The sequence below is a fragment of the Centroberyx gerrardi genome, chromosome 15 (assembly GCF_048128805.1).
Source record: "Centroberyx gerrardi isolate f3 chromosome 15, fCenGer3.hap1.cur.20231027, whole genome shotgun sequence".
Lineage (NCBI taxonomy): Eukaryota > Metazoa > Chordata > Actinopteri > Beryciformes > Berycidae > Centroberyx > Centroberyx gerrardi.
Window position 1 is genome coordinate 26,017,451 of NC_136011.1, and position 13,373 is coordinate 26,030,823.

General features: G+C 41.8%; 3 protein-coding genes across 4 annotated transcripts in view; 1 reads left to right on the forward strand and 2 right to left on the reverse strand.

Annotated features, from left to right (window-relative positions):
- Positions 1-686: 686 nt before the first annotated feature.
- Positions 687-6,685, reverse strand: dnaaf10 (dynein axonemal assembly factor 10). Of its 2 annotated transcripts, XR_013507221.1 has the most exons (9): positions 6,432-6,685; positions 5,924-6,024; positions 5,356-5,486; positions 5,028-5,129; positions 4,459-4,574; positions 3,635-3,769; positions 2,047-2,144; positions 1,354-1,636; positions 687-882 (listed from the first exon to the last, which is right to left on the reverse strand). XR_013507221.1 is itself a non-coding variant. In XM_071911890.2 (8 exons), exons 1-8 carry the CDS (start codon positions 6,615-6,617, stop codon positions 1,429-1,431), a joined length of 1,077 nt encoding a protein of 358 aa, XP_071767991.1. In that variant the 5' UTR covers positions 6,618-6,685; the 3' UTR covers positions 687-1,428. The 2 variants fall into 2 exon arrangements, 1 of the variants encoding a protein (XP_071767991.1); XM_071911890.2 differs by having other exon boundaries at positions 687-1,636.
- Positions 6,686-6,941: 256 nt separating this feature from the next.
- On the forward strand, positions 6,942-10,494 carry pno1 (partner of NOB1 homolog). Its single transcript, XM_071911887.2, has 7 exons — positions 6,942-7,230; positions 7,566-7,715; positions 7,914-7,997; positions 8,870-8,930; positions 9,073-9,190; positions 9,971-10,041; positions 10,158-10,494. Exons 1-7 carry the CDS (start codon positions 7,033-7,035, stop codon positions 10,223-10,225), a joined length of 750 nt encoding a protein of 249 aa, XP_071767988.2. The 5' UTR covers positions 6,942-7,032; the 3' UTR covers positions 10,226-10,494.
- A 320-nt stretch (positions 10,495-10,814) lies between these two features.
- Positions 10,815-13,373, reverse strand: part of ppp3r1a (protein phosphatase 3, regulatory subunit B, alpha a) — a 36,654-nt gene continuing 34,095 nt past the window's right edge. Inside the window, exon 6 of the mRNA XM_071911888.2 lies at positions 10,815-13,200. Within this exon, the coding sequence (XP_071767989.1) occupies positions 13,153-13,200 (48 nt within the window). The 3' untranslated portion in view covers positions 10,815-13,152. The remainder of the gene's footprint in view (positions 13,201-13,373) is intronic.

Below are 13,373 nucleotides of genomic sequence, written 5' to 3' on the forward strand. Positions count from 1 at the left end.
AGACTGAAGCCCAGTGGAAAAGGACAAGAGGTAAGACAGGAGGTAACTAAAATTATGACAGCACTCTTGCTACTACCTGAACAAATGCGATTTAGCCGTACAGTTATCTAGTTGAGCTAGTTAGCCTAGCTGACCTTCCAAGTTGAAACTAGCCATACTATCTTATAGCTGTCTGGGTAAGCTAGTTAGCTAGCTGCTGACCTGAATGAAAAAAAATACATTTCTATTTTTCATCCATATTTTGACCAGTTCCCTCACCAGCTCCCGCCATTCAAGTGTGTAACTTGCACTCTGAACAACTGTGGCTCTTTGGCTCCGCCCACTGAGGTTTAACTCAACCAATGAGATTATTTCTGCCTCCAGAGCAGCTCTGCCTCTGTTTATATGTTAATATAACTCAAACTCCAATCTGCAGTTCTGTTCTGGGATGCCAGAACTGTGGAGTCCTCTGGAGTTATCATGGGCCTGATTTAACCTAAACACACACTTCATAACCACACCTACACGCCCACTCTCACCCACCTCTCCTTTCCTCTAACATCCAAGCTAGCTTTCTACAGGGTACACTCCCCAAAAAAAGACTTCAGATCTGTGTTGGTAAATGTCACTGCGGTAATCCTCTTGACCTTCCCCCCCGATGTCATCAAAAGCAATTCATACTGGATGCACAACACTGAGAAAATGAGAAAATCAAAAAGCCCATTTAATCTGAAAACACAAAGTTCTCAATAAAATTATCTCATATCAAAAGTCACAGCTGTAACAACAATAATAGACAACAATAGACAAAACTGGAGTACCCACAAAGTTCACCCATGGTGCTTCAGCACGTAATCACAAAAATTGCAACAGAAGACAGGAATTTCAGAAGCAACGTCCTACCTAAATGGAAGCAGATAAGAGAAAGATAAGAAATATGAAATCTTGAGCCCCTCAGTATTATTCCAAGCTGGAGGCTACGTGACTCATTCCAACATCCCAGCGGAGGCTTTTCGATAAGACAGGAAATCTTCCATTGTATTACACGGGTATTTCTCTGCACTGATCCTGGAGGATAAGTGTTTGCCTGCGGGGCACGGCCAGGCACCGCACATGTTTCAGGGAAATCATTTAATAGAGACAAGACCAGATCCATCCAAACAAAACATTTCCCAGTTCATTTGAGTTTAAGCAATTTTCCGGTTAGATTAAGTCCGAAGACGGGTGCCAATTGTGCGAAATCTAGATGGACAGCCTCCAAGACCCGCAGTAGGAAATTGTCGTGTAATGAAAGACCTCCGTGTATCCACAGACAACCAGGGCTGCAATTCAGCCTCACAGAAAGGCAACAATAAAAACGACACCGTCTCTTACGGGCTGGAGTTGTGTCTTGTTTCGTATTGGGCGGCGCTGAGCCTGACCGTCAGTCTATGGCGGCGTTTGCTTTTTTCACACGCGGTTGAGTTTGGTGACGATGAGCACGCGGACCGACTGGTCGAAGGCCGAACACACGCACAGGCCCTCCTTGTCGGGGCTCCAGTCCAGGCTGGCGATGGGCTGCGTGGACAGAGTGACGTTCTGTAAGAGGTTGACGGAGCCGGCCACGCCCATGTCCACATCGTCCGAGTCCTTCCTGCTCCTCTGAGCAGGGTACTCGCTGGAAACGAGAGCGAAACACACAAAAAAAAAGAATTTGGAGGAATGGTTCACGGTACGGATGGATTTTACCATCATGAATTTGCCATTATGATGAGTAATTTCCTTTTAACTAGTTTCAATAATAAATGAGATATCCACCATCTCAATAAAGAGTATCACCTACGGGGATGAAAGGATCGCTGGCATTAAAGTCAAACCGACTATGGAAACACAATTATGCTATCAGCCAGCAGCGGGAACAATTTTGAAGACTGATTTACATATAATTTTGAGTTGCTGCGAGGTGAATTCCAGGTAACTTTGTTATTTTTCACAAAAGGATATCTACAAAGGATATCTACACAGGATGCTCATGTATCTTGACATGGGATTTAAACACATGTTTATAGTTAAAGATACGCTGCTTACTATTTCCATAGATGTAGGTTGCCTGCTCCACCTGCGGTCATAAAGATGTCTCTGTTTTGAGGCAAATGCCTCACCTGCCAGATGGTTGATTTATGAGCCTGAAATAAGAGAGGAAAGATCATTTACTTCCAGAAGAATTTATGCTAAAAGGCACAGGGTTCATACACGTTTTTCCATTTCAAAATTCCATACTTTTGCCAGACCTTAATTTCCTGACTGGATTCTAAGATTTGTGTTGGTGAAATGACTCCACAACTACATTAAATCTGTCTTTATGCTGTGTAACAACTGTTTCCCCCCTATATTTTGTCCAATTTCAGAACTTTTCAACACCTGGAAAAGGTCAAATTCATTTTCAGCACCTTCCAGACATTTCAGACCCGTGTAGAAACCCTGCAACCACTTTTTTCCCTGCTGAAAGTCAATAAATGTGGCCTTGCTGTAGTGTAATGTTAGTAGAGATTCACATTTATCGTCGTTCCCTGCACTGTTTCCACTCTCTTTGGTATTGACGTAGTTGAGTCTTTTCTGTGCAGGGTGATGTCATGGATGTGGGAGTTACCGGCCCTGGTCTTGTCTCTGCTAACAGGCCTGCTGCTCCCAACTCCCCCTCGCTTTCTGCCGACTGACAAACTGCACCGCTGCCTCTTCCAGCATGGCAGGGAACAGGCAAAATTGTGGAATCATAACAATATTATATAAATAATTATAGTATGACGCAAAGTATGCAAAGTAGTTCCAGAAAAATAGCTGGAACATTATTAATGAGTTCAAGGAGTCTAGTCGCAGGGAGTAATATGTATGTATATTTGTGTTTGTGCCACCCAGAAACCTTGACAAGGAAAAGGCAGGAAAAAGAAATAATATTATACTCAAACAATTTCTAATAAAATACTTCCTTCAGAATCAACCAGAAGGAGGTCCAGACATTATGAGTGTGGCATTGCAAGTTCTCATCTGCGATTCTGCAAGTATTTTTGAGATATTGAATGTTTGAGTTTTTAGCTCCCATGTAGCAAAACTAATAAGATATTCCCAATTTGCATTTTTCTACCCACTTCAACAAACATTTTCAAAGATCTAACTTCAGCCACATGTAAAGACCTGCTTGTAGAGCCACAGCACATGAATAACTCATTTTTGACCAAAATATCAGACAGAACCTTATAATTCAAGGTTGGAGATATTGATGTGCCAACTGTTGATCGCTCAGAAGAACTGGACAAATATTGAGAAAGCCGAGGCCTCTGATCTCTCTCAGACCTACCGAACACTTGGCACGCCGGGCCGTATCACTCTAATGCTGGTGAAAGAGTGTTTTTCTAGCCTTTTTCCCACAGGCACGGTGAAAAAGCCACACTTTTCTCTCCTCGCCGGCCCAGTGTCGTTTTTGGCCGGCGACCACACAGCCACAGAGCAATGTTAGGCAAACACAACCCCAAACACTTCCAGCTGTGAAAACGGTCAAAAGGACGCGTGACCGCCCTCTCCCTCTGTCTGTAGCCTGAAAAAAAAAATCACCTTTTGACACTTTTTCCATCTGCAGGAGCCAAACATCCGTCTGGCTCTCTCCACCTGGGTCAATTACCTTTTCGGAAACGGAGGCGAAGCCCTTGGTGGGGTGCTGGGTCCTCATGTCGAAGACGTGGAAATTTCCCTCCAGCGAGGTGGCCACCAGCTTGTTCATGTTGATGTCTTTCCTGTCAAACTCCACGCAGCATACCTGGCCGTGATGCGAGAAAAAAATAACAGTCACTCCCTGGACGTTTATCGCATGGCACGACTCCACCAGAAACTATTTCCCGTACGTCAGAATGTGTTGAAATGGACTTAATGTCTCCTGGCAGGTTAATCTACATTCAAGAGGTGATGAACGAGAGAAGCAAAGACGTTATGTAATAGCACCAGTGCGACGCTTTGCATATGACGTGAAGATTTTGTAACATTAAGCCTCTACACAGGAGATTAAGCGTCCATTCCACCTCGGTGTTCCCTTGTGATTTTATGTAACAGTGGTGCTGGGAAGCCATTTATGTTCTGGCTCCAGGTCCGTCCCTCTGTTGGTCTATGTTATGGTTCAAGGGCAGGTTGCAGTACTATAAATGCATGTTTGGACAGTTTATCATAATAAAAACCTCAATTCTAAATCTTGGGACTACACTTCTTTGTGTTTCAGAGGGGAATCGGCTAAATCATCCTGGCAGTTTCTCATTTTCTCTACTGGAGGTGGTCATTTTTTGCTGTTGTGCCGCAAACGACTTATGAATACAGAGGAAGAACTGCACCTGAAATGTCAACATCCAGAACTTCACAAAATCACATGCCGTAAAAGGCTTTGGACATCAATTATTTGCAGATGTAATGACGTTATGTATGTGTTACCATATCTATACCATATACTGTTCAGCTCACCCCATTTTTGATGTTGGTTTCCCACCGTAGGGACATATTCCGCAGGTCGAAGAGTTTGATGTCCCCGTTGTCGTAGCCGGCGCACACGCAGCGGTCCTGATCGTTGAAGGCATGACCTGCATTGAGAGGGTCAAATGAACAGAGGGTCAGCTTCATGTAAAGTATATTTCACACACGGTCGATGTTTTCAGTTACGATGAATGAGCAGGAGCATCTTTGAGGCCGGTTTGGCATTTTGACAGGATTAAAACACCACAACAGTTTGTGTTCATGCTGAATCTGGAAAAGACCACAGAGAATCCAAACAAAGGTTTAACTCAATTTTAGTGTCACCTGTCGAGGCTCTAACCTCCACATTTGTTTAACAGTTCAGGAGATGAAACACGGGATGGCAGAGAAGTGAGCCTGTGGCCAGAGGGTTGCCAGTTCAAATCCCAGCAGGGAAAACCAGGGCAGTGGAAGTGATTGAATTTTAGACCGGTCACATTTCTGGCCCACACCACATATAAAAATGGCCCTGGCTAGATGTAGCGTGTGCTGTCAACCCTGGCAGCTGTTATTTTACGCACCAAAGGCAACAGTCCAGCAGTCCCTCTTGGTCTCTCCCTCCACAGGCTCCATGTTGGCTACCGGTGAATCTTTCTGCCTGGGATCCCACACCTTCACCGTCCCTGCATGCAAAGAAAAATTGTTCACATGACCTATCACAAATGAAATTAAAACAACAACAACAAAGTGTGTGTGCATGTCTGGAACAAAGCAAATTTTTACTTAAGCTAATATCATTATAAAAATTCACCCCAAGATCAGTATTTTGTATTTCTTAATGTATTTTCTTTTGTGTGGTTGACTTTGGCTGTACCATACGTCAAACCTCTCCTTCCTCAATGCCTTTACCGTCTCTGCTTCCAGTGACTATCTCAGGCGCGCCATCGCCAATCCCAAGGCCTCCAACCCCATCTATACTGTTCACTATCTCTTTGTGAGCCTTGACAGAGTACACCGGCACTTCAGGCATCTCCAGATTCCTGTGGACAAGACAGACATTGGCACCGAATGAATCAAGACACTAAACAACAGGGTTGGTGTGAACTCACTTTCCATTCAGTCAATTTAGAAAGTGATCAATCTTCAAAACATTGAAAAACGTTTCCGTTAAGGAGACCAAGTCCAATAGACCAATTAAACCTATTAAAAATAATTTGGAATTAATGTGTTACCATTAGCAGTAGTAAGTAGTAAGTAAACTGGTTTCTGTTTAAAATTTGAATTGGTTGAAATTAAAGTAAACTAAACCCAATATGGCTAAACAAGTGCCCTTTGGTTACACTATATCTTAAGAGCAATTCATTCAGTATAAGAGAACAATCAAGGCGCGGTTGCAGTACAGTAATTTCTTTCATTTCAACATTTCTGGCAAGACACAGATGATAAGACATGATGTCAACGGATTTGGATAAAATACCATATGTTGAGATTTCCATCAAAATCCCCAGTTGCTATGTGTCTTTGTTGGAGAGAGGTGGCTCCATATGTCCCACACTTGATGGGTTTTGCCTTCTCTACCTGAAACACATGAGAGACGGGGTTTGGTAAGAGCTGGCACTACATTCAGCTCTAGAGATGGGGCAAAGCAACAGGCAGCAGAATAGATGTAAAGAAGTCTGAAGTGTAGCATAACACACGTACTGTTTGGTTTTCTTTTCCCTGAGTAAATACGCAGTGTACGTTAAGTAGCATATGACTGTTTCTGGACTGAGTGCCTACATAAAATGAATCAAATTCAAACTCTGTTGGGGTAACCTTATGTTGCCTGTTGCTATGGAAACGAGTACCTAGCAAGACTTTCTGGAAGGCTTAGTTTAGCTAGCTACCCATGCTCAAGGATTGGCCAAAAATCATCGCTCAATCATGTTATATTTCTGAGAAAAAAAGGATAATAAGACAGGTATAGTAAGCCAGACGTTAACTACCTCCTTCACCAGCTGAACCTCTCCGTGCTGCACTTCGTATATCTGCATCACTCCAGTCCCTCTTGCAAAGTTCCCGAGGCAGACAAACTTTGCGCTGCAGGGGATCCATTTACTGTCGAAAATCGTGTAATTCAAACTTTTCTGAATGTGAGCGATTATCTGAGGCTTCTCGAGTGGCGTTGACATCTTTACTGGTCGAGAAATACTTTGTCAAACGGCTGGAATTGTCTTAAAAAGTATCAAAAAACGGTACAGTGCAGCGAGCTGCCAAAACAAATGACGTGAAAGACCCTCCTACAGCTGAGCGTGCGGCTGCCTAAAAAGATGCCTGATAAAATGTACAAATTTCAAGTAAGCCTTTTACGTATTTAAGACACACAGGCAAACTAAACGGATATTTCTATGATTTCAAGCTCCGCTCTAGTAAAATACCGACACATTATATTAATTAATAAACATTTCTTTATTAGTTTCACGCTGCAGGCGACGGCGAAGTTGCTGTTTGGGTCCTTTCCGTCGCACGAGGACAACCTCATGCCTCTCCGGTCACAGTCTGGCTCTCAGTTCTGATTATTTAGTCTGATTTCAAACCGTTTTCGAGATGGACACTGGTACTAATTCAACTCCTGAGGTGCCCGCTGCCACAGACAGCGGGAGCGGGGCTGACGCGTTCACAAAGGTAAAGTCTAAAAAGAGTCACAAACGAAAACGGGAACAAGATGGAGCGGACATGGACACAGAAGACTCCGTGGCACGCAAGCGACCGCAGTTCCCACCTATATCAGGCGACAAATTAAAGGTAACTACCATTTGTATACATCGCCAGTGATTTTTTTCTCTCTAAATGTTCTCCATTACAACTGTCAGTACGTGGTTATTTATCAGTTTTCCTCAGTAACTACTAGTAAGCTTGGTTCTGTCAGTAATGGAAGTGCGCTTGCGCAATTTAGCCGTACTGACATCACTCAGTCCCTGCAAATAAAGTTTTGGATTGTTGTCATTATTATACAGTCAGTAAAAACATTTCCTATTAAATGATCAGTCTAATGAAGCCTTATTTTGTCCTGTTTTAGGCATGAAAGTGTTGCTAATGTTAGATTTGACCATTTCACATCATTTTGCACTTTGTTTCAGGGAGGATCAGATGAGATGCGTAAAGTGGCGGTCCCAGCTCACAGATACACGCCTCTGAAGGAGAACTGGCTGAAGATTTTCACCCCCATCGTAGAGAACCTGCAGCTGCAAGTCAGATTCAACCTCAAAACTAGGAATGTTGAAATTAAAGTAAGTTAAAAGGCTTTCCTGAGCACAAGTAAACATCTGTCAACTTGTTTTTTTAATTCTACTAATAGGTGTTCAGTAGTAATACATGACACACATACATGCTTGTTTGCATTAATACCCAACTCCATTGTTTTTCTTCCTGTTGCATGGTTGATTGTGTCTGTATTGCATGTTTGTAACACGCTCTCCTTCTCTCAGACATGCAAAGAGACGCAGGACATCGGCTCCCTCACAAGAGCAACGGATTTTGTCCGAGCGTTTGTGCTGGGATTTCAGGTTGAAGTAAGTACACTAATGGAACGTTTTAGTAAGCTGTGTGTGTTCTGGTTTAGGCTGGGGCATGGCTATTTTTGTAATGTTTCGTGAATTTGTTTTCGTTGTAAATGCACATCAAGTCAAGCCCGTATAAAGTTTGTGGGGCAGTGGTAGTGCTGAAATCAAAAGCCTGGGTAAAATGCGTGGTAATAAAATAGATGGTAAAACGTTGGATTGATGTCGTCCACTGCCAATATGATGGAGGTCCTGCAAGTTTATTTTCTTTGAACATTTTACTGATTCATTTAATTGTGCAGTTATGCTTTTTTGTAAATTATTTCTTCATTTAAAGGCCAAATGTTTCCCAGATTTCCTTCACTATTGAACAGATGTGTTGGGTCAACCTGCCTTAAAAGAGCTGCTAACTGTTAAAGAATTTCATCAGCCTGAGTTTCAGTGGAGAGTTTTAGTGTCACATGATGATGTAAATGTTGCTTCAGAGGCTTTTCCACCTTGAATATGTGTACATATTTGTAATCAAAATTGTTAAATTTTAAAGATATAGAAAATCAGCACAAAATATCGGCAACTTCAGTCTAAAAATATCTATCAGTATCAGCCATCAAAATGGATTGATAGCCAGAAACTGAAGTCTATAGCGCTCAGTCCCATAATGGCTGTCAGCATGTTTGACTCTTGATGTTTTGTGAATGTTGATCCCTTAAACCTTGCTACATCGAATGGTAACTCTATGGTTCTCTCTCTCTCTCTCTCTCTCTCTCTGTCTCTCTGTCTGTCTGTCTGTCTGTCTCTCTCTCTCTCTCTCTCTCTCTCTCTCTCTCTCTCTCTCTCTCTCTCTCTCTCTCTCTCTCTCTCTCTCTCTCTCTCTCCCTGTACAGGACGCCCTGGCTCTCATCAGATTAGACGAGCTTTTCCTAGAAAGCTTTGATGTGACAGACGGTAAGATTGCAGCACCTTCGTCCCGCTGTCTGCTCTGACACTCGTCCCATCGTCTCCACACCTTCCCTCCCCTGCAGAGAGAACTCCAGGTCGGGTCTCTCGGCGTTCGTGTGCTCATTGTGTTTTCTGTCTGTCTCGGCAGTGAAACCGCTGAAAGGAGACCACTTATCCAGAGCCATCGGAAGGATAGCGGGGAAGGGAGGAAAAACCAAATTCACTATCGAAAACGTCACCAAGACTCGCATCGTGCTAGCAGACACGTGAGTTCCCAGCACTTCACAGCAGGGCTGCACCATTATGGCAACAATGATAGTCCCGATTATTTTACTACTGCTATTTTTTGATCCCATTATCAATCACAATTATTTGTTTCAGTTTCTGGAAACAAAATTATTTTATTGCACTTTTGCACCTTTTTCTCTGTACAGTATTTCTCAAAGTGACAGCAGCTAGAAAGCCTTGTTTTTACTTTACTGTCTTACTTTTATTCTGGTTCTTGTATACAAAAATCAAATAATAAATAATTACTTTATTGCATTTGGGCACAGCTACAACCCAGACGTTGCACAGAGTCTGCTCTTGTTGTCATTTGGTTTAAAACCAAAGTATATCCAAATGACTGATGATCCACTTTTTAGAACTAAAACGTTTTCCTGTTCAGCTTTAGAAGGATTTTCCTCTCTAACTTTGGGATGATTCATTCTTTTCCACTTTGGGTGGAAGGCTGTGATTGGTCACGCATAATGGAAGCGCTTGATATACCACACTGGGACTTTCAGGGGAATTGAAACTAACAAACACCTGAATGTTGCAGAATTACACAACTATTAATCACAGAAACATAAATATATACAGTTATGTACTATTAATTGTGCAGCCCTACTTGACAGGAATATTTGTACTTTACATGTTGAACCCATGCAGTAGGGTCAGTGTACATGGTGTGTGCATGAATTTAAGCCGCAGAGAAACCTCAAGTCTTTTTTGTCTTGTTTTACGCTCAGATGAACTAATTTTGTTTGATGTCTTTCTTTCAACAGAAAAGTACACTTATTAGGGTCTTTCCAGAACATCAAGATGGCCCGGACAGCGATATGTAACCTAATCTTAGGTAAGAGGGAGAAGGTTTTTGAAAGTTGATAATTACAGGAAGAGTTCATCACATGGTGGATATCTTTATTGGAACAAAACAGGAAACAACCTTTTAAACTCTTCTTTTCCCTGCAGGAAGTCCACCTTCAAAGGTTTACGGCAACATCAGGGCGGTGGCCAGCAGGGCAGCTGAGAGGTTCTGAAGTCTGATTGGCTGCTGCGTGTATTTATCCTCTCCCTCATTGGCTGGTGGGACTCCCACCTCGGTCTGTGTTGATGAGATCAGACTGTTTGGCTTCGACGTTTGGACTGACATCTCTCAGGTTTCTCTCCACCGGCCTCATGTTTTCAGCTGTCAGCTGGTTTCATTGTAACAGATTGTTGGATCAGTCGCTCCGAAATATGAGGCAAAATGAGAAAGTTGATATAGTGTGATATGAATGTGTAAATAAATCATTTCAACCCCCACTGATGAATTAGTTCAGTGCTTGAGCTTGTCACCGGGAATTTAAATAAGTCCTAAGTTTATCAGTTGTAGGGTTTTTGTGTGTTTTTTGGATGCAACTAATTCATTTATAATGACAGATGACCATTTCCTTTCCCTTATCACATCCCCAGTTTATGCACATTTACAACACATTTTCATTGTCAATAGAATGTAGAGAAATAAAAGCCTCAATGCATCATTGGATGTCAGAAAACTAAGGAAAATAACTCATTTAAAGTGTACAGGTATTTACTGACGTACCGAGGGGAACTTTGCAGATGAACCACTGAAAAAGCCAATACTTTCAACATTTCAAAGTTTATTTAAATTTTTTTTATTTTCATACAGTATCAAGTTTCCAACAGTCCCACAGCATAAGATGCAGCATGCAGAAAAAGGAAAAAAAGGTTCTCAAACTTAAATCGTTTCAGATTTCCCCACACAAACTAAAAAGAACCCAAATCCCTCAGAGAAAAAAGTAGCACTTACGAACTAAAGCGCGGTCTGAACTATACAGAGAACAGAGAGCCAGAACTGCATTTAACAAATACTTATATACAAAAGAAAAAAAACATCAAATTTTCCCCTTTAAGCTGAGTACAGTGTGTGGCAGTTTGAGACAGGATCAGATATGCAACTTTTACTGGAATAGAAGCATCTCGCTGACCCGGGTAAAATACAAAAAGTTACATGTAGTTCAGTTCATTTGGATTACCTCTCATAATATGTGTACATTTACCAAAGTTTGGCAACATCCATATTGTATACCATTAAATTCTTAAATATATTAACATCACCATCCATGTGTAAACAAGAGGATTATTTCAAAAAATTGATCTACATGCACAACAAAAAATATATTTCCATGTCATGCAAGCACAGGGAGGCCCAAGCCGTGCAGAGCTTTGGGATGGGGGACACCAGGGCGCTCCAGATTCACATCTCTGACTGAAAACTCCTGTTCAAACCAGCAGTCGGTCTCCAAAAAAAGCTATCCCGATGCCATTATAGTAGGAAGCATTTTCCCTTCGAAATCAAAGTTTGGTTGTGTTTGTGTTTTTCTCCCTGCTCGTACTAGTGGGTGGGAGGGAGGGGGGGGAAATGAGGTGATTGTGATAGGGGGGAAACGAAAAAAAAAAAGTAGGAGAAGAAGCCAACTTTTGAAATGTACACGTTCAAAAAAGAAAAACCTAAAATATACAGTCTATCCCATTGCACATTGATCATGCCAACGCGTTAAGATTTTTAAGAGTGTTCCTGACCCGTCCTGCGCTGCACTGAGAAAGGTGTGAATTCAGAAGGGCTCGTGTGAAGCAGAGACGACGCCTTCCCCTCTCGCTGTTTTAAGAAGATGAGCAAACATCGATTACCTAATATACACATATCGGTTTAAAAAAAAACAACGCTGCCTGCAGATAAGTCTCTGTTAAAGTCGCTATATACTTTTTCAAACAGTATATATTCTCGCCATAATTCACTCTCAAAGCTATTGTTCTTAGATCTTAGGCAAGTCCACTGCATCATCCAGCCTCTGTTCTTAATGTAATGAAGTAAAAGTCTTAATGATTTCACGGTAATTTGTCAATGTTGAGTGCGGAGCTATTCTTTGCATCGGGGATTGTCTTATGGATGCACACTGTTAAAATGTAAAATGAGAGTAAACCATGTATCCGTTCGCAGCCACAAATTAGTTTGCAAAGACATCACTTTCTTGGCATTAATTTATCTACTTAGAATTTCATGACAGGAAACAAGGATAATCTCCAACAATATAAACATGTTTTAAGTATAAATAAAACTAGCACTCTTCTTACAAAAAGAAAAAACATGAATTGCTTTGCTAAGTGTGACGGAAGCTTTACAGATGTAATCCAAAACTGCTCAAGTGTAAGCTAAAATGGAGGACAAAAAAAAAAACAAAAGTGAGAATATATGAAATTTAGTTTTGCATCTAATATATATATCGTTGTGACTTCTTCGCGATCGTGCAGTTTGACGTGTCACAAACCGGTTTCTCCGAAGTAAATGACAGCAGTGATGATGGGTAATAACTTGGACTGGTTTCTGGATATGTTCTGGTTGGCACTTCATACCCTACTGTCTAGCTGTCCTGAACTCAAGTGTCTATATACTATACACTCCCCCTCACCAGAGAACCATAGATATACTTGTGTGTTTTTTTTTTCTTCTTTATAAAAGACGAGAACAAAAAATAAATATCAAAAATAATTAACAAAAAGAAAAAAAAAAGAATGAAATATGAACAAGCCAACCAGCCTCTTCACTGTCTCCTCCCCCTCCCCCCCCCCTCATCCAAAATCGGAGATGCTCTTGCAAATGAGAAATAGCTGTCCTTCAGTCTCTTAAAGTGCTACGACCGGGTTATTGAGAGGATTTACAGTTCAATAACACTTCAAAGTTGGCTTCGCGAGGCCCGTGGTTTTTTTTTGAAAGAAAAAAAGAAGTGGCTTCACAGAGAGAGAGAGAGAGAAAGAAAAAAGAGAGAGAGAGAGAGAGAGAGAATACTTCCATTGAGTTACACAGAGAGCGTTTTTTTGCCGGACGTCTTGAGCAGATCTTCAGAGATGGTGGAGAAAGCGAGTGTCGAGGACGAAGGGGGGGATTCAGCGAGTGGAGGAGCGCTCACACGTCCACCACCATCTTTTTGTGTATATCGAGACCGCCGACCACCTGGCAGGAGAGAGAGAGAGAGAGAGACAGGCAGAACAATGTGCACAGGTTTATCCAGAGCTGTTATACAGGCAGCGGTATATGAAAAGTCGGGACAGCTGGGGAGCATTTTGAGGCAAACAACCACCAACATAGACAAAAAAAATCTATTGTACTTTCAGAAAAGCATTCGT

Bases quoted from the DNA above. Each gene is read 5' to 3' on its own strand.
- pno1 (XM_071911887.2), top strand. From the start codon at position 7,033: ATGGACACTGGTACTAATTCAACTCCTGAGGTGCCCGCTGCCACAGAC. The intron at 9,191-9,970 runs GTGAGTTCCCAG...TTCTTTCAACAG, and splicing joins CGCATCGTGCTAGCAGACAC to AAAAGTACACTTATTAGGGT. The intron at 10,042-10,157 runs GTAAGAGGGAGA...TTTTCCCTGCAG, and splicing joins GATATGTAACCTAATCTTAG to GAAGTCCACCTTCAAAGGTT.
- dnaaf10 (XM_071911890.2), bottom strand. From the start codon at position 6,617: ATGTCAACGCCACTCGAGAAGCCTCAGATAATCGCTCACATTCAGAAA. The intron at 5,487-5,923 runs GTATTTTATCCA...TCTTGTCCACAG, and splicing joins GATGGAAATCTCAACATATG to GAATCTGGAGATGCCTGAAG. The intron at 1,637-2,046 runs GTAAGCAGCGTA...TCTCGTTTCCAG, and splicing joins AACCTACATCTATGGAAATA to CGAGTACCCTGCTCAGAGGA.